The 21,276-nt window shown below is 32.5% G+C and overlaps 1 protein-coding gene across 2 annotated transcripts in view; it reads left to right on the forward strand.

Moving 5' to 3' along the window:
* The first annotated feature begins 1,151 nt into the window (after positions 1-1,151).
* Positions 1,152-21,276, forward strand: part of Hira (histone cell cycle regulator-like protein) — a 29,533-nt gene continuing 9,408 nt past the window's right edge. The window contains exons 1-10 of one of the 2 annotated variants that reach the window (XM_072522343.1): positions 1,152-1,325; positions 1,382-1,558; positions 1,635-1,948; positions 3,809-4,096; positions 4,224-4,505; positions 5,186-5,517; positions 6,483-6,638; positions 9,790-9,970; positions 17,818-17,917; positions 20,645-20,908. In XM_072522343.1, coding sequence (XP_072378444.1) covers positions 1,289-1,325; positions 1,382-1,558; positions 1,635-1,948; positions 3,809-4,096; positions 4,224-4,505; positions 5,186-5,517; positions 6,483-6,638; positions 9,790-9,970; positions 17,818-17,917; positions 20,645-20,908 — 2,131 coding nt within the window. In that variant the 5' untranslated portion in view covers positions 1,152-1,288. Of the gene's footprint in view, positions 1,326-1,365; positions 1,559-1,634; positions 1,949-3,808; positions 4,097-4,223; positions 4,506-5,185; positions 5,518-6,482; positions 6,639-9,789; positions 9,971-17,817; positions 17,918-20,644; positions 20,909-21,276 lie in introns of both variants that reach the window. The other variant, XM_072522345.1, reaches the window with a different exon arrangement.

Below are 21,276 nucleotides of genomic sequence, written 5' to 3' on the forward strand. Positions count from 1 at the left end.
TTGCCTGTAATTTGGACGTCTAACCGTAAAGCTTGGGTGAGAGCTTCCCTTTTTGAAGATTGGTTTGGTCATCATTTCATACCTGAAGTCGAACGTTCTTGTCAATCTAAACAAATTCCATTTAAAGTGATGCTAATTATCGACAACGCTCCAGGTCATCCTCCTGCAATTTTAACTAGTTTTAACCCACGTGTGAAAGTTGAATTATTGCCACCTAATACAACCAGTTTACTTTAAGTGGGCGCTAAGAGGGCGCCAAAAATTTTTCGTCCAAAAATTACTGCTCCAGGACAGACAGTTAATCTCTTGAACGGCAAATCTAAATCGTAGTTCTCTGTCTGAAGTATAAAATCCGAGAAGGATATATGATAGTATTTGTGATGGTTTCGTATTTCGACTAACACGTCAAGTTCCGCTTGGCGTTCTCAAACAAGCCTAGGGTCCATCTTAAGAAGTTTTAAAGCACTCATGTTAATTTCTCTTCCACACTGCAAGACTGCAATAATCTCTGCCTTAAATACAGAGGTATATTTTCCTAGTGGAATAGAAATGTTTAAATTTCCACTACAACAAGCTTTCTTTTATTATATATCATTATATATAATCGATTTTATATACTGCATGGTCTTCTCTAACGAAATATAAGTTATTTTACTATTTATCTATACACTGTATTAAAAATATTAATAAATCTATATAAAAGCGATTTGATCCACTCATTTTATTTATATAAACACTCCCAACACAAGTGAATTTAATATTTAGGTACTGCACCCACTATAATAAACAATAATTTGTAGTGGGTGGCCCACTACATATTATTGTTTTTAGCAAAATGTCAGGTGTTTAAGAAAAAGTAATTAAAAAATATTAATTTTACTACTTTTTATGGCGTTTTAGTATTATTTTCTTATTATTTAGTTAATTAATTATTGTTTGCAAAAAAGTAATCAAAGATTTAACGAATTGTCAATCACTTTGAGAGGAAGGCAACACAACATACAATGAATTAAGTCTAAACTTTGAGAGGTAGACAACATAACATACACTGACTTAAGTTTAAATAATTTGTTCTAACAGAAATTGCCTAAACAGCAAAATATGTCAAAAAATTACATAGAACAATTTTGCAGTTCTGTCTTTGTCAGAATCTCAGAATTCGTGTTTTTTGGTTATGTTTACGCTTGCCCCAAAACATTAAACAACTTATATTCAATAATGAATTAGTGCAAAAAATTTATTTTATCTCTTTATATTTGAATTTTATTATTATTTTAGGTTATAAACCATGATTGTTCTTAAACCGGAATGGGTAAACCATGATCGTAAGTTGTAGATAATTTTATTAAAAAATTTTGATTGAAGAGTTTTAATTTTTTAGAAGACCAACCGATTTTTTCAATTGATATACAACCAAATGGAGCAAGATTTGCCACCGGAGGACAAGGTGGATCAGGTGGTAAAATTGTAATATGGAATATAGGACCTGTATTAAGCGAGGATGAAGAAATTAATCCAAAAATACCAAAGATGCTTTGCCAAATGGATAATCATTTGGGTAAGCATTTAGTTAATAAAATTATATAGCAAAAGAACATAAATTATTGCTAACGATTTTTTTTTTACGTTTTTAGCCTGTGTTAATATAGTTCGTTGGAGTAATACTGGTCACCTCCTAGCTTCTGGCTCTGATGATAAATTGGTAATGATTTGGAGATTGACAAATGAAGGAAGTTCAACAATCTTCGGTAGTGGCCAAATTAATGTAGAAACATGGAAATGTATACATACCCTTAATTCACACAATGGGGATGTTCTGGATCTTGCATGGGCTCCACATGATGGTTGGCTAGCATCAGCTAGTGTTGATAATTCTGTTATTATTTGGAATGCCCAGAAATTTCCTGAAAAAGTTGCTGTTTTAAAAAATCACACTGGATTGGTTAAGGTACATCTTGTTAAATTTTTTGTACATGTTTCCTATTATAAAGACTTGTTTATTTTGCTGTTTCCGACTCATGTTGTGTTACATCCATTCTTCCTTCCTATAATGTTAACTCTGTTCAAAGAATATTTTGCTCATAATGCTCTGGATGAGTTATGTCACTGACTAAAAATAAAAAAAACTTGATGTGGTAGTCAAAGGTGTTTTTTATTTATAAAAAGCAATAATAATTTAGGTGTTTCTTAGTGTGCTAAATACCAAAACATGGTACGACACAAAGCAGAAGGTAAAGATTTTTCAAAACCTCGTGGACCTCATAAATATGCATGCCCGAAAAACAAATGGACCCAAACAACATTTACCATTTTAATTTCATGGGAAACAGGGTAGGATTTGTATGTGCTAATGATGTTGACTATTTCCAATAAACATAACATTATGTTTCTCTAATCTTAAACATAGCAAATGAAAAAATACTTTCCAGTACATTTGTTTTTGGGCAGCTTCGAGTCTGCTTATTAACATGTCAGAGCCCTTTATTGCCTCCATATTTTTATTGTAATCATTAAGGCAACTGGGTTTCATTATTTTATTTCTGGTCTTCCTAGCTTTTTTCCAGTACTGTGCATACTAATATCATTTATTGTTGTTAGTGTGTATATATCTTTTTTGTTGCACCACTTAATATATGTTTGGATGACTGAAAAGTTATTTCACCTCTTCCCAGCTTTTCTGTGAATTTTGGCATGTTTTCTGGTCTTCTCAGCGTGTAAAAGCGAATAAAGCACTGGACTTGTGTACAAGTTATCAGTATATAATGATTGTTCTTTTTGCAAGTAATCTTTGCAGAGTGGCAGATCTATATTTCCAAAAATACCAATATTACCATTGTTTGAACTTCAAAACATAGTTTTAGTAATATTCGGTGGACCAATATTCAGCTAAAGACAATTTTTTTGACATAACCATCAGAAGACACACTGCTAAAAAACAGTAAATGTCTTTTGCTTCATTGCCACGGAATTTATATAATCTGTATAACTGTAAAAATATATATATAAAAATAATAACATATTCTCATTAAAGATTCAACAGATCTCGCAACCGCGGATAACGAGGGATTACTGTATTAAAATATTTTTGGAAAAAAAATAACCTGTCATTCATTTGTAACATGAAATCGACTACACTGGACTGCTTGTTTTGTAAAAGGGTGTATATCTGTTAAAAAAACCTATAATGTTTCCACATAAAATTATTTAGTGGTATATAATCCTCTTTATCACTTGAGTCACTCTCATTTGAATCATAAAAACCACAATTATTTACAGGTTTAGCGAACTTTCTGGTGCTTGCAGCTGAAGCAAAACACTAGTTATAAGTCGAAGGTTTCTCACAATTACATTGCAAATCTTTACATTCCACATTGTTACCATCTGAATCACTTTCATACTGTGAATATAAATCCTCCTCATCGCTTTCTAACAAAAGATTTTCCAACTCTCTCTCAGAAAGACCTGTAAGCCTCTTCACATTAAAAACCACACAAAAATAGAAACTATATTGTTAACTTAGGATTTACGTGAAATATGAACATGTGTTTATCACTAACTCAAGTCCATACTGCTAGTGACAAGTATATTCAATCATTTGATCGATGGCTCCATCGGAGTTTGACCAATACCGTTTCGAGATTTTACTCAATTTAGTCTATTACACCATTGCTAGTAAAGGCGCGCCTCGCAGTATTAGTAAAATGTGAAGTTGAAAACGCTCGTCATGAGTCATGAGCACTAGTGAAACAAAAATATTCTCTAAAGTATTCTCAACTTACATTTTTTAATTCTATTATTTTCAATGTAGGGTGTGACATGGGACCCAGTAGATAAATACATAGCCAGTCAATCTGATGATAAAACCCTGAGAATTTGGAGAACATCAGATTGGACACAACAAGAAGTGATTAAAGAACCATTTACAGAATGTTCAGCCACAACTAGTGTGTTAAGACTTTCTTGGTCTCCTGATGGTCAGTATTTAGTGTCAGCCCATGCCATGAATGGTGGAGGACCTACTGCACAAATTATAGAAAGAGAAGGGTGGAAATTTGATAAAGATTTTGTTGGACACAGGAAAGCTATCACTTGTGTGGTAAGAAATAAATGTCATTAGTTGTCTTATTTTTCATTAAATGTGTTGTGTATGTAAATATCATAACTTTAAGATATGGCCTTTATCTTGCAACTTTATGCAAAACATTTTAATGAGCTTCTTTCAGAGGTTCAACTCCAACATTCTTCAAAAACAAGAAAAGAGCAACTCTAAACCTACTCAGTATTGTTGTTGTGCCATTGGATCAAGGGACAGGTCTATAAGTGTTTGGTTAACTTCATTAAAAAGACCACGAGTGGTCATAAGAGACTTATTTACAAATAGCGTATTAGATATGTCGTGGAGTAGCAATGGACTCTATTTGATGGCATGCTCTTGGGATGGTTCTGTAGCATGTATCGTTTTTGGACATGCAGAAATTGGAACACCATTGACTATGGATGAGAAGGTAAGAAAGAATTACTAATAATTAGTGAAATAAAATTAAATTTTTATTGTCAAGGGATTTTTGATTGTATTAAGCATTATAATTAACAAAGTACACAGTCTGATGATAATTTTTCTTAAAAAATGTATTTGTGTGTGGACAGTGCATATCAAACACATATTTAATACATCTATGAAGACAGCTACCTTTTCAAATGTCTGGATAAAGAACTTCTAAATGCCAATTTTCAAAGCAATGTCCAGAGACAAAAGTAAGTAATCACGTAAAACTACTAAATTGATAAGTAAGCAAGAAATTTTAGTAGACTTTTAAAAACTTTAAAATTAGAGTAAATTGGATTTCTAAATCAGTTAAACAAATTTATAAGAGTTTGAAAAATAACCTTCAGGTTAACTTGATCTATCTGGACTTTTTAAAGCAAGAACTCAAATAATGAAGATTGGTAGCTGTGTCTGTGATAAACTTAAAGTTTTATATGTAGTAGCAGGATTGCTATTGTGGTATGCAAGTTGTTTTATAAATGCATTAATATAATAAAAATACTAGAAGAATGGAAAATAGAATTTTTAAAATTAGATAAAAAAATAATTAAGGCAAGTGTATTAACAAGTTAACTGCTGTGCCGGGTCCATGGGCCCAGGCGGTGAATACTGTAATTTTGATTTGACATTGTGTTTCAGAATGAACTATACGAAAAAATGTACCACAAATCATTTCAAAAAAGTTGGAACCGTAATTTTGGTTCGTCCCAAATCATCGAAAACGCTGAATTGTTAGAAGCGCTAAAGGAAAAAATTAAACAGGATCAATCAAACATGTCGATAGAAGTTCAAGATCCCCCACAACCCGTTACACCGCAAAAAGAGATTCCGTTTGACTCTCCAAAGTTAAACCAGAGCATACTGGTTCCACAGAATAAGCAGTTGGAAACTAGGTTACCTTCAGGCAAGCGAAGGATCACTCCTATGCTCTTGACAGCTGTGCAGGATACTAGTACCAATTCAAGTGAAAAGTAAGTTTTATTACCAACTAGTAATTTAATGTATTCTAATTCACAATAAAAAAAAGTATGTGACAAGATTGCTGTGGTATTTTCCCCCTTATGTGACTTCTATGTCGAAGGTAGTAACGAAGCTGTCGAAAACTTAAAGCTGAGCACAAAAGTCACTGTCAGCGACTTTTATGCTTAGTTTAAATCAGTGAATAACAGAAAGTTATGCCTGCTACCGCATCATCTTTGATAATGACTGGTGCAGTGGTTGTAGACGAAACGTCAAAAAAAAACAATTCCAAACCTAGACACATATATGCCCTTAAATCAATATACCGTTACAAAACACAGACTGCGAAAGTCCTATAATTCAAATTCTGGTTAATTTTTGTCTTTTATCAAATTTTTAATTAACTTATCTTTTATAAGTCCATTTTTTGTCTTTTTCTGTAGCAAGTCTACCTTTTGAACTTTCTTGATGCCTAATTTTAAATGGAGAATCTTCAATGTTTGCTACATCAATGGAGAGGCACATCGATGAGGTATTCAGGCATCTTTGATTTTCTTTCCATCCTTCAAAAACTATTAATTTTCTGAAAGTATTACATCTCTTACAAGTTAAACACAAAATGAATTTTGCAATAATAATAAGAAACTTTATTAACATTAGACATAATTTTTTAGTTAGATGTTCAAAATGGTGTCTATCTACCTCCATACAATTGTAAAGTTACTTTACACTTTGTATTTTGTCTTCGGCGGTAACTCTCAGCTTACCAACTTTCTGATTATCGCTTACTCTGGACTTTTTTAATGTTTCTCAGTTTTTAACCAAATATCTCGATTAAATGTAAAATTTATTGATAAGTGATTACCAGTATATATGCTTGTGACCATCTTTATTTCTGGCACAAAAATAATTTAAATGTTAAATAAAGTTGGTTTTGTTTAATTTAAAAAATATTCTTGGATATTTTATATTTTAGAGTGGATACAGGAACTGTTACACAAATGTCCTTCAGCAAATCATCTCCAACGAAGAGTCAGATCATTGTGGAGACTGTAAAACTGCAGGATATGCAAAAGATACAGCCGCAACATCAACAACAGCCACGGCAACAACAGAATCTCATGTCTGCATTGTAAGTATACAAAATATATGTTTATAAAAAGATGTAAGTCATTTATGGACCTACGGGTTCAAAATTACAGCTAGACTGTTGAGGTATCAGAAATGTGGTTTGTTTTGTCTATTTTTTTTTATTGTTTTGTTTATTCAGACCATCGCCTACCGAAGATAGTATTGGATTTGCAGCTACCTGAGCGAAAAAAAAAACGCGAAGACGACATGGCTTAATGGAGTCCAAGAAGACAATGTCAGGGAGAGATCTACGACCAGGGGACTGGGTCAATAGATGTGGGTAGAGACTGGGAGCCGAAAGACATAGGGCGTTATAAACCAGACATTATATATGAATGGTGTTATGCAAAAAAGAGTCAACCCACACAAGTCTGATTTTGAAATAAATGGCTTCGAAGTATATCACTTGTTGCAAAACACATGTTTTATTATAGTATACCTTTGATATACCATTATATCAGTAAAATTTGGAATTACTTTTTCAGTACAATTTAAAAAAATACCAATTATTTCTGTACAAAAAAAAATAAAATGTTGGATAAATCCTTTTTGCTTTTTAGGTTACACAAGGAAGTAAGTAACAGGTTTTATTAATACAAAATATATGACAAAATATAGGACAAAATATTTGATAATAGATAATTAAAAATGTTAATATTATTTAAAAGTGTTTCAAATAATTTTAATCCTGTTTTAATATTTCTTTGAGATCTTTAATTTTTTCTTTGGATAATGGTTTACCTATTGGCCATAACTGCTGATCCAACTCCATATTTTTGAATGATTTCTGCAGTCGACCTTTTTTTTTACATCTACTATCTGTACTCTTTCTTCTCTGAGTCTAGTTTCATGTATAGCAACAAAGACTGACTCACTCTTTAAAACTTTGGTTTTATGAGTCTTGAGCCAATTTACTTTATTTTTCTCTGAGTCAATTTTCCTGTCTGTGATGCATTGCAATAGTTTGTCAATTGAAACCATTTCTCCTCTTTCTATTTTGTTAACAAATTTGCTTTTTATCCTACATTCTTTCATAACATTAATGTAGTCTACATCCGTGTATAAGCGCTATTCGCTTATACACGGTACAGCGCTATCTAACAATAGTAGTGTAGTAACAATCGTCAAGTGATAGAATCGAATGCAATGTGCAAATTAATACTGTAGTTTTGACCACTCTGTTTGTCAACCATTTTCCATCCACTCCTGAATGTAGGTCTCTCCCAATTGCTTCCATCTTTCTCTATCTTGCGCCAATCTAATCCACTGTTTGCCTGTCACTGCTCTTATGTCATCTACCCATCTTTTTTGAGGTCTTCTCATGCTTGTTGTTGTCGTCCTTAGTTTCCATTCTAGAATTCGCCGTTTCCTCCTGTTTTCATTATATCGGGCTACGTGACCTGCCCAGCGCCATTTCATTTTTGTAATTTCTTTCACAATATCCCTAATCTTCGTTCTACGTCTTATCACAGTATTTCTAATCTTGTCTCTCAGTGATATTCCAAGCATGATTCGTTCCATTGCTCTTTGCATTGTTTCTAATTTTTTAGCAGATTTTTTGGTAAGGGCTACTGTTTCCAAGCCGTAGGTACAAACTGGTAGTATGCATGTGTTATACACCTTTTTCTTTAAGTTTACAGGAATGGAGCTGTTTTTCAATATATATGCTAGTTTGCCGAAAGCGCCCCATGCCAGTTGTGTACTTCTTTTAATTTCAGCATCTTGATTTGGTTTTTGTAGTTTGATGACATGACCTAGCTATACATAATGTTCAACGTTTTGTATGGTATGATTTTGTATTGTTATATTTGTCTGGTCTCGGCTCAGTATTTTTGTTTTACTGTAGTTCATTTTTAAGCCTACCGCTCCTTAAACTGTATTTAATTGTTGTAACATATCATTTAGTTCTTGGATATTATCGGCTATTAAAACTATGTCATCTGCGAATCTCAAGTGGTTTAAGTATGATCCGTCGACGTTGATACCCTTGTTGTTCCATTCTAGTTTCTTAAAATGTCTTCTAGAGCAAGGGTAAATAGTTTGGGAGAGATGGTGTCTCCTTGTCTTACTCCCCATTGTAGTCTTATGGGATTAGTTTTTGTGCTTTCGTCCAGCTTTATCTGCATGGTGGCATTTTCGTATATGTTTTTAATTATGTTAGTGTATCTTAAATCTATACGTGCATTTTCTAGAGATTCAAGCACTGCCCATAAGTCGATGGATTCGAATGCTTTATGGAAATCGACGAACGCCATATGAATTGGAACATTATACTCGGTGCATTTTTCTGTCAGTGTTCTTACGGTGTGCAAGTGGTCTATGGTACTAAAATGTTTTTTTAATCCAGCCTGCTCTGTAGGTTGATAGAAATCGAGCTTATGTGTTGGCGGTTGGTTATGATTTTAGTTAGTAATTTATACAGATGTGATAGCAAGGATATTGGTCGGTAATTCTCGATGTTTGCTTTGTCTCCTTTCTTGAGTTTTGACCACAACAGTCTTTTATGTACTTCCTTAAATAGGATCCCACCTCTTGCATTCCTCTACCAGCTTTGTGTTCACTTTAAAGTACAGTAAATAAAATGTTAACTTTTTATTAGGCAGGTTTTACCAATTTCCATCTGGTTTAGGATCTTTTTAATGTATCAAGCCTAATATTATAAAACTATTAACCAAATAATAGAAGACAATGACGATTCTATAATCTGCTGTTTAACTTTGGTTTAACTACAGGATTGAGTATTTATTGCAAAATAAACTTGAAATAGCTAACTGTGCATTGAGTAGGTTTTTAGCTTGAATTCGGGGTTAAACGTTTTTGCGTAATTACAAGTTGAATATTTAGAGATTGCGGGTTAAAATTTCAACTCTATCACTCCTTTAAATGCTGATGTGGCTTAAATTATTTTTGCATAATTGTGGTTTAACTGCTTTTTGCATAACACCATCTATATATGAAATTTATTCAAACTTAGTTTTTAATTACAATTAATCAATTTAATGTAATTTAACATTAGCTTAATTTTTAATCTTTTTAATAGATATTTTAAAATTAAACAATGTTAAACCTATTGCAATATGCTGATATAAGTTTATTATTTAACAAACCTTCATTTTAAGGCTTATTTAACACATTAAAATTATAATTTTCAGCCAAGGAAATAGAGCTGTTAGCGAAATGGTAGCGCAACCACCTAGCATTCAAATAAATCAATTGATGTGCTGTGAAGTACCTGGTGATGTACCCATAGTTAAATTCATTAACATTTTGGATCCTCTAAAATTAACGCCTGGAGTTGCTGCTACCAAAGACTGCGGAGTCATCAAGTTACAGGTAAAGTTTAAATATTCTACTGAGTTATTATATATATTAAAGTAAATCTTTTTTTTACATTTTAAAAGTGATCATCGTTACATTTGTGGTTAATATAAAGAGTTTTTTAGTATTTGTAATATTGTAAGTTTTTCACAGGTGTCAGTTATTTAATTTTAAGTTAATTGTTTACTCATAATATACAGGGTGAGTCATAACTATTGGGACATAGACTAAGGACAGGTTATTTGGACCAAAATATGGCTATTGGGCCAAATATGCCTTAATAAAATATTGCTGAGAAAAAAGATACAGGGTGTTAAAGTTAATTTTTGTTTTTCGTTTTTTGCTAATAGTTTCCCTGTATATTTATAAATTGCTATCAAAATTGGCACAGAGGCATAATCTTAGACAATAAATAGTATTTTATTTACAATTCCACTATCAAATACCAAACTAATAAACAAAGTTGCAACTAACGTAAGGTTTCCGTTTTGACGATAAATCAAAACTAAACACACTTTAACTTAAAAGAACTCACAAAAACTCAAACTAAATGTTCTACATGGTCTCCTCCGATTTCTATGCCTTTTCTAATTCTTTTTATAAAGGATTTTCGGACGTTAAAAAAAATATTATTCTGTCCCCTTATAAGATTAGATGCATTTTGAATGTATCTCCAAAGTTCGTCTCGTGTATTAATTTCATTGGCATAAACTAAGGACTTCATATGTCCCCAAAAATAAAAATCTAGCGGGTTGTACTCAGGACTTCTTGGTGGCCATTGAAAATCACTGCCTCTGCCAATTCATCGTTGAGGAAATACGTCATTAAGATGATTTCTAACAGCTAATGAAAAATGAGGTGGCGCTCCATCCTGCATAAACCACATTTTTCTTCTTACATCCAGTGACAGATCATCTAAAATATCACTAAGAGTATTTTCCAAAAAGAATAAATAAGAATCTCCATTTAAATTCGGAGGAAGAACATAAGTCCCTAGTAGTTGGTCGCCTATAATGCCACACCAAATATTCAATTTAAACTTATGCTGAAAATGTCTAGCTTTAATAGCATGCGGGTTTTCTTCTTCCCAATAATGACTATTTCGCCAATTAATAACCCCTCGCCTGGTAAAAGTTGCTTCGTCGGTGAACATAATATTCTTAATAAAATGTCTGTCATTGCGATGTTTATTCAGAATACGTTGGCAAAACTGTAACCGTCGTGGAAGATCTGTTGGAAGTAAATTTTGAACAGGAGTGAAGTGATAAGGATGGAGGTTCTCCTTTTTTAGAATTCTAACAATAGACGACTGACTTACTCCTGTTGCTGCTGATAGATGTCGTGAACTTATTTCAGGATTTTCATCTACTCGAACCAAAAGTTCATCTTCTTGATTAGGTGTAATTTGTTTCGGTCGACCACCCCGATTTTTAGTGTGAAATGACCCAGTTTCACCTAAACTAAGATATAATCTTGCAAAAGTTTTGTGATTTGGTTGCCTTCTGTTTGCGTATAACATTCCATACCTTCTGGCTGCCGAGCGACCGCAAAAATTTTCTTGTGCGTATACGCAAATCATATCTCACATTTCTTCATTAGTAAAATGATTGTGACGAGACATTTCAATCAAAAAAAGTAATGATTACTTTTAAAAATGCAACATGACACTACAATGTCACATCAAAAATCATTTACTCTGAACAAATGACATTTACCAACAACAATTATCTGACAGTCCAAAGCATACTTTTCATAAATGAAATAATATTTGAAATCCTTTTTTAAGACTCTAAGCAGTTCGACTGCGTTTTTATCGAAAACGGTTGAAATTATCATGTTTAAACAAGAGTAATAAAGATTACTAAAAAGTTTCAACAGAAAAAGTTTAGACTCAATTTGATCATTAGGAATGATCCACGTGGCGCCCTCTATGACAAAACGTAAAATTGTAAATAAAATACTATTTATTGTCTAAGATTATGCCTCTGTGCCAATTTTGATAGCAATTTATAAATATACAGGGAAACTATTAGCAAAAAACGAAAAACAAAAATTAACTTTAACACCCTGTATCTTTTTTCTCAGCAATATTTTATTAAGGCATATTTGGCCCAATAGCCATATTTTGGTCCAAATAACCTGTCCTTAGTCTATGTCCCAATAGTTATGACTCACCCTGTATATGTTCCGGGTTTTTAATGTGTAAATGCCCTCATCATGTAGAAATCACACTTAATAAGCGACACCGATGTGCAAGATGTATTACTCATTCATCGACCGACTTAATTCACTTACAAATTTCCTATTGAAAGTTGCAGTGATTCAAAAAGAGATAGTTCCTTCGGGCGACGTAAAAATCATCCCAAAGTGATCACCAATTATCAGCGTCAAATTCAATTTAATAGCGAGTTTTACAGAAATGACGCCCTTCCCTCTTATAATTGTGATTAAAACCTATTAGAATTACATATCCCTCACTATTACCACGTGTAAATACATTTAATATAAATATGTTTATTAATTTGACAAATCTGCTGGATGCGCTTTTTACCATTAAAATGAAAATATATCCAAAAAATTCAAACTTAAATATCTATTACACTGCTGAGATCATGGGAATTCTTCAGGCTTTGAGGTATATTAATACTCATCACAAGAGTAAGATGATTGAAGAGAAGCTTATATACTGGCGTTGTATTACTTTTTTTCTCTACAGTAAAATGTTGAGGCGAGCGTCACGGAACTAGCGCCACAAGATGGCGTCGTCATGGGTAGCGTCATAGAATAGCGGTTCTTGACATCGATTCATTACTCTCGATCAATTTCGTTTCTAGTCATCATATATTTACTCTAAGCAGATTTACATTAAAAACTGCACGCAAAATAACAAAAAATATAGACATTAAATGAGAAGTAATAAATTTAAAGAATATCTGTCTCTAAAAGATTCGATTCGTAACGATTGTCAAAATTTAATAAAAGTCATAAATGTCATCCGATTAATAACAACATTGAATCATCTGTTTAAATTTTTATAATTCTCGTATTAAAATAATTTAATATAAGTACAATTATATGATATTTTTATCCATATTTTATTATTAATATTTAGTCTGAATTTGACAGGTTTGTCATAAGTAAACAACGTATGCTTCTATGCTTTGTTAATACGTTAACAGGTGGCGTTGGGAGCAAACATAATAATTTATTGACTTTGTTTAAAATATAAAAACTAAATAAATAAGAAAATTACTTTATTGAATTCTAAATATTATATTATTTAAATTTTAAATACAAACCAAATTATCAAGATCTCTATCAGTAGTGATTATAAGAATTTTAGAAGCGGTCCAGTCATTTACTGTTTACCAATAAAGGTAAACAAACTTTGGTTTGGATTAAGGCTCATTATGGAATTAACGGAAATGAAATAGTGGATAGACTTGCAAAGGATGCTACTACAACAGGGAAACGATAAAAGAACCATTAATGCCAGTCACTGATATACGGAAATGGTTTAAGAAAAAAACAAATTGAATAATGGCAACAGGAATATGACATCTCATTTAAATGTATAAGATTTCATGATATCCAATCAAAAATTCATAGAAAAGCATGGTTTAACGATATTACAAATCGGCACAGAGCAAGGAACAAACATTATGTATTTATATCCATCCCACAAAAATAAACTGGCGTGCGTGTGATTTTCGATTTTACAAACTAGTAGTTTGCTAAACCAAACGTTATGAAAAAATCTACAAACAGCAGAAGCTACTTTCCCATCAATTTAAATGCCATTCTATATACACGTAATATAAATTTCTACAAAATTGGTTATAACCGTATAAGAAATATGAAAATTGGTATTTAAAAAACTCAAAAAAATTAAAAAAATAAATATATAAAAAAAAGGAAATACACAAACAGGGCCTAAACCTCCGAGGTGTTTAATAGGGTTTAGATATTAGCGCTGTGAAAAAAATGATTTTTGGTATTAGTATTGAGTAGCATTATAACGATACTTGTCTGGATGGAAAGTGGAGGATTGAAAGAGAAAGACGAAATCCAGGTGCAAATATGTTCTGGTATTATATGGCATATATGGTCTATAGATCTGAGATGGACATGTTTAAAAAAATTAGGAATTGAAACGTACCAATGAAAATGAGAGAATTTAGTACTAAAAGAAAAGGAGGAAATAAAGGGCACCACCTACTCCTTTGTTGAGGCACGAGGAAAACTCGACCTATGAGGAGATTGGTTTAAGAAAGGTTAAAAAAAATGTCAGGCTAAACCTCTAAAAAAACCAAAATGCATACATAGTAAAAAAGAAAGAGAAGCAAACACACACCTTATATTGTCACTCTACATTCGTGTCAGATTTACCTTTTTATTAGTTACCAAAAGAAAGAAAGATTCTGAGAGAGCTTGTATAGATAAGTCTGTAGTTTCCAATTTATGTTACATCTATTTTTTATGCGATATTATTGTTCAATTTTTTCACATGCGAAAAATCATGTCATTTTTTCGCTGTACTACTAGCTACCATTCTACCACAATTTTACAATTATTTCCCGCTCTCCAACCCTTCCTCCTCACATTTTAACCCCACTCCATTAGAAATACAGACAGTTGTAAGATAGCAAAGAAAGTCTCACTCTCTTGCCTGTTGTCTCTCGATGATAACGGACACTCTCTCTTGACTGCTGACTGTTGCTAGAAACAGTCGTCCTCTCTTTCGTCTGCTGAGTCCTACTAGGCAGACGTATAATCTCTCTATCGCTACCTATCGCTTGGTACAGACTTACCAAGCTTTTTCTCCACTCTAATTATCTCTCTCGCTTATAGTTACGCGAAAAATACCGCCAGTACTATTTTAAATCGTGTACAGACGCAAATGTGCTCTACATCGTGATCTAAGTGTTAATACCGCGAAACACGTGTTCAGAAACCGGTAACCGGACAGTTTCCCCGTATGAAGAACAACCGCGACTGAAAGCCTCTAAATACCGCGAGTGTGTGTATGTGCAGCAGAAGAATTGGTAAGACTTTATATTAAACTTAATTTGCTATAATCTGTATAACCTTTTACCACATATCCTAATCTATTTGAACCAGCCCTATGTAATACAGTCCTCATCAACTGAAATTATATTCATAATTTCACATATGTACACCCTTTTTGTACAATTATCATAATGCCTCTATTCTATTTTTCTTGTGTAATTCCTTCAAAGGAGCAAGCATTATAAAGAGTTTTTAAAGCTTTTATGACGCATTCCTCCTAGTTTTATCATTTAATTTACAATGCCATCTCCAAATGATCCTTAATCTTTTCATTATCTCAAATATTTAATATTTATTTAATTTTATATAGAAACACTAACAATTAAGTATATTGCAAAAGACGTTGCTGAATATTGAACATTATAAAAATTGTGTATACACGCATCATATACGTAGTAGTTTTTGTGGATGGGGGCGCTGTGGTTTTCATTATGGCAAGACAGACATAATAAGCAAATTATAATATTGATAATGCATCTCGGCTAAAACTAGGAAATTGTATCTATGAAAATGATAATTTTAATAAAATTTTGAGCTGACAGTCAATTTGTTTTGATTTTTTCTCTTAACACAACATAGGGTTAGTATTTACATTTAAAACTATTGTAGTGCATTGTCAGTGAAGACATGGAATGTTAGAAACTTACTTACTACTTTCCTGTTTTTACTGTTTTGTTTTTTAATTATTTTTTAATTATCTTTTTTTATATTATTGTTTTACTTTTTTTTATTTTAGTTTACAAAAGTTAAATTGTATAAAAGCATAATAATTATAGCTTACAAAGCGACAAAGTATTTAAAACAATTAATAAAACCTATTATAACCGTAAACAGATAAAATGAATAAATATCCTGTATCAAATAAAATCGCTTGTCTGCGATGAATCACGAGATGATTATGTTACCATGAGGCACTAAGGCACATCATAAAATATTTTATGGCTAGGTAATGAGTGTAATGACTCACTGCTGTTTGCTACTTATCTAACGATGTAAAGAAATTCGCAACGTCCGATTATAAAAAAGATGTTAAACAAAATGCAATCGAAAACGAAATAATGAATTTATATAATACGTACCAATAAATGCAAATCAAAAGGTAATAATAAGCAACGAATCTACAATTTATTAATACCTAGTAAAATGTTAGTTAAAAAGTTCAAACGCAAAAGAAAATGGATTCTAGTACGAACAATATTAACTCGCAGCAAATGTATCTGACAAGTAAACAGTACTTGTCATGCAACAGGAACATGTAAAACAATAACCAATAACTAACCTTGAATCTCCACTGGGTTGGAGAGGGCATAACGAGGCCTAACCCTTTAGGTAGGACACAATACACAACTATGTCATTTGGACGATCAGGCGCAGGCGCAAGTCTGGCTTGAGCAGTGATGCCACATGCAGTCAAAGAGAAATCGTGAGATTTCGCTACAGTTGAATTCTGAAGGGAATGGGAATTTTTAAATGATAAAATTGAAACTTCGTAAATGCGTATTCACCTTTATATAATAAGTGTCGTGGCTCCCCCAAAACAGATTGTTACTAGAGAAGAGCCTACTTTATGGGAATAACCAGTATCAGATATAATTTTAGTAAATTACTAACCTACCTATATACTTTTATAATATGCAAATGCAAGCTATGGATTTATCCATTAGATATTGAGCAATGGTTATAAACATTCTTTATAGTTTAAACATTAATAAAAATCATGAACATTCCTTGAAAGACATAACATAATATGGGATATTTTACCCAAGAACATTAAGTATAATATACATAAAGCTAATTTTGTTTTCTGAGGATTTAACATTTTATCGGCACTTGTTGGATTTTAAAGTTTATGTCATTATTATATGAAATTGTCGATTTGCTTCATATCTCAAGCACACACTTAAATCAATTTGTTTTTCCTAGGTCTTTTGATCCTTTAACTAACACAAAATTCGGCCTATTGACATTTATAAAAATGCTTTTAAGCTTTGTTTATATTATTGTGTGTGTATTAATTGACTTATTGAAATAGACCACTGGGATTTATGAATATTTCAAGATGACAATCTAAGATCATTAAAAAATGCTAATTTTCATCCGTATATTTTATTGGATACCTAGTATATTCATCTTGAGATTTAACAACATCCTAAAAATTTTAAAAAATCGTTGAGATAGACGTCAATTCGTGAGATCTCACGATAAATCGTGAGGAGTGACATCACTGGCCGCTTGGAGTTGAGTTGTTACCTTTGGAAGCAGCTGTATTTCGGAAATACGGGTGGGCGTGACTCAGCGCCGAAACCACAGGTGAATACTGCAATATATGCAGCTTAATACTTATAAGTGGTGCGTTATTCTAATTTAATTCGCACTATCCGCCGTTAGATGGGGTTGTCGGTACGATGTAGAAATCATTGCTGTTTAATTATTGCAAAACTGCAACGAGGATAAGCAGTAAAAATAGAGCGAAATAAAATATTAAACACCTGATACTATAAATGACAAATGTTAGTCATAGTATTATGATTAAACATATCTTTTAGTCATGAATCATGAATGTTTATATCTTTTAGTATTTAAGTATCGTTTGAGAATAATTCTTATCCAAAAAAGCTTACAACATGTTTTAGATTACGTTGTTTCTGTAAATGATTCCGATTAAAAAATTTAAATTAAATTAAAAAGTGTAAATACCCGGCATGAATAATATTTCATTAGAACACAAATGTACAATATTTATGGAAGTAACCTCAACAAAGGATTTTTCGATAATTCCGATTCTCTTGCAGATTACAAATAATTGCCATAAAACTCCAAAAGGTTCTCTATCAAAAATAGAAGCGTTCAAAAATGTAACAGACAAAGAACTTAAATGGGATACGTACTTAGGTAAGTATAACAGAATAAATAAGTAAAAAATAATCTATAGTATAAGTCCCACGCCCATTTTCCGCCAAAAAATCAAATATTTCTTAGTATCCTGCTGTACAATGACTTAACTAAGATATTTTTGAAGTTTTTGTATTTTGTTTTTTTATTTAGAATTTATATGAGCTGTCCTCAAATGAGGTTACTGGGACAATCCACTAGTCAAATAACCGCATAGAGGCATATCTAAATAGGAGCCCATTCCTTTATAAATATTCTATACTAAAATCACAATCAAAATACACTAGAAATAAACAAACCAAGACACTTGAATGTTACGAGGAACACTCCCGAATCATGATTTCTTCTTCTTCTTCTGGTTCCTATCCGTTCTTAAATTCCGCAGCCATGATATTCTCCTTCTACCGGGTCCTCGCTTACCTTTGACTTTACCTTGCAATATAGACTGCAGCAGGGAGTAACGGTGCTGATTTCTCATAACGTGTCCCAGATATTGCAATTTTATGCGTTTGATCGTAAACACAATATCTGGTTCCTTCTTCATTTTTTCTAGAACTTCCTTGTTCGTGATCCTTGCTGTCCATGATATTCTCAGCATTCTTCTATAAAGCCACATCTCAAATGCTTCAAGTCTTTTAATAGTGGTGTCTGTAAGCGTCCATGCCTCCGCCCCGTACAACAACACAGAGAAAACATAGCATCTCAAATGTCTCATTTTTGTATCTAGGGATATGTTGTGACTTTTGAAGATGGCGCTCATTTTGTTAAAGACCGTTCTTGCCTTTCCTATGCGGCACTTTATTTCCTGTACATTGCTCCACTGTTCGTTTATAATAGTTCCCAGGTAGCAATACTGTTTTACTCGCTCTATCTGCGTCCCATTAATGTATAGATGGGCCCCATTTATGTTCTCCTTGCTGATAATCATTTGTTTCGTTTTGTGGGTATTAATGTTTAGTCCGTACTGTTGACTGTACTCGTTTATTCTGTCCATTAGCCTCTGAAGTCCCTCTAAACTATCTGCTATCACCATGGTGTCGTCGGCATATCTAACATTGTTTACTCTTTCACCATTTAGAAGGATGCCTTCGTCTATTCCGTAAAGAGCCTCGTTAAAAATTTTCTCTGAGTACATATTAAATATCAACGGCGATAGGATACATCCCTGTCTAACTCCACGTAGTATTTTTATGTGATCTGTTTCTTCTCCGTTAATTTTCATGTATGCGGTCTGATTCCAGTAGAGTTCTGAAATTATTCTGAGGTCTTTGTCATCTAGGTCTGCTTCTTTTAAAATGTTTATCATCTTTTGATGTTGAACTCTGTCAAATGCCTTTTCATAGTCGATCAAGCACGCGTATACGTCGCAGTTAACGTCCCTGCATCTTTGAATCAGTACCTGTACTCCGAAAAGTGCCTCTCTGGTACCTTTTTATACATAGTAAATCATGATTTACTATGTATAAACTTTGTAAATCATTATTTGGTATTTATACAATGTATATAAATTGTAAATCATTATTTGAGAGTGCTCCTTGTATTATTTAACGTGTCTTGGTTTGTTTATTTCTAGTCTATCTCGATTGTGATTTTAGTATAGTATAGTCAAAACTACCCCTCCATGTCGGAAGAAAGTTTTTAACAGCTTAAAATGAACTTTTGGTGCATTTACAATGGATTATATAACAACACTTATTAGACAACTTACCACTCTTTAAAAAGTTGCTACACTTAAAAACCACCCCTTATAACAACATACAGAAAAAACTATTAATAAATGCTTGAAAGTTTTCAAATGTTGTGTGGTTATATTGTAACTTTTTAATCCTCCGAAAAACTCTTATATAAAAGACCCATCACATAAAAAATCTTATTTAATGGAAAAATAGCGTAAAAATTGTGTGTATGGAAAAACAACATTTCACAGGAAACTGCTGTGAATGAAGCAATTTTTTTCTGGGAGAAATTTCAAGACAACGTAGTATTAGAATACATAAGCATGAATCTAACTTTAAAAACAAAGACTTTGACAGATCCCATATGTACCAACATATCTGTGATAATGGGTATAGAATGCAATGGAAAGATGCATCAATAATTATGAAAAGAAATATACCAACATTTACCAGTTAATATCAGGTCAGATGATCATATCCATCGAAGTGATCACAAACTGGAACGGTTTGTGGTTCAAGGAAGGCCTCAGAGTCAACGCCAACGCGGTAGATGGGCAGACATCACGAAAAGCTTCTCAACAAGCAGTATACTGAGGCAGTACATGTAACAGATGACCGTGACCAGTGGAGAAATATCATTCATCAAACTATCTGAGATGATGAACCACAACACCTCTGCCAAGATGTTAATGACTATGATGATTAGCAGGTCAGATACATATTATCTATAATTAACTACATAAGCACAGACAGATCAAAATTTGATATCAATCCGAGAGTACAATACCTCTCAGAATTTCTCTTAAGGCATGGCTAATGCCTACAAGTTCGAGTCCAAGTAGGTCAACTGTCAAATTGATATTACCACCTACTACTAATTGTAAACATTACAGGTTAAGATCATTAATAATGTTTATTTTAAATTTTTTTTAAAACGATTTTCGTATTGGAAGTTAAAACGTCAAAAACAAATGTAATTCTTATTACAATCAATTGTGGTTTAATCCCATATAATTAAATGTTAATCACGTTTACTGTTTTGATTTTACAGGTTCTTCAATAAGGTGTTTGGCTGCCAATAGAGAAATGGTAGTTGCCTGTTGTGAAGATCTCACATTAAATTGCTATAACATCAAATCAGGAGCCAGATCTCTTCCTCCCATACTGATAGAAGATCTAGTGTCATCGATATGTCTTTCCCAGGAAGGACACTGTCTTGTGCTTACTAAAACTGGTCTTATACACATGTGGGATTTTAAAACGCACAAAAACATATTTTCTAGGATATCTGTTAGGAGTTTATTGACTGGAAAAGGTATGATCGATGTGTTTGATTTATATTGATCTCTTTATTTAATATAACAGAAATATTTATGCAAAAACTAAAAATCTCCCTAGGTTGATTAGTAGCTTGAAAATATGTATTCGTGTTTTAACAGTACGTCATATGAGGACACAAGAAGTTAAGGGGCATAAGTGACAAAAAATAAATTTTGAGGAAACGCCGTTTAAAGCTGATCCTTAACTGTAATGGCCATGCTTTTTTAAGGCTAGTTTTTATTCTCCTGTTACTGTAACTGTAACTATTATTAATGTCCAAGTAACTGTAATTATTATTAATATTATTTGTAACAAAAAATTGTAAATTTATTGATATTACTCATTTTGGACTACAAGTTGTGG

Source organism: Diabrotica undecimpunctata, chromosome 2 (genome assembly GCF_040954645.1).
Source record: "Diabrotica undecimpunctata isolate CICGRU chromosome 2, icDiaUnde3, whole genome shotgun sequence".
NCBI lineage: Eukaryota > Metazoa > Arthropoda > Insecta > Coleoptera > Chrysomelidae > Diabrotica > Diabrotica undecimpunctata.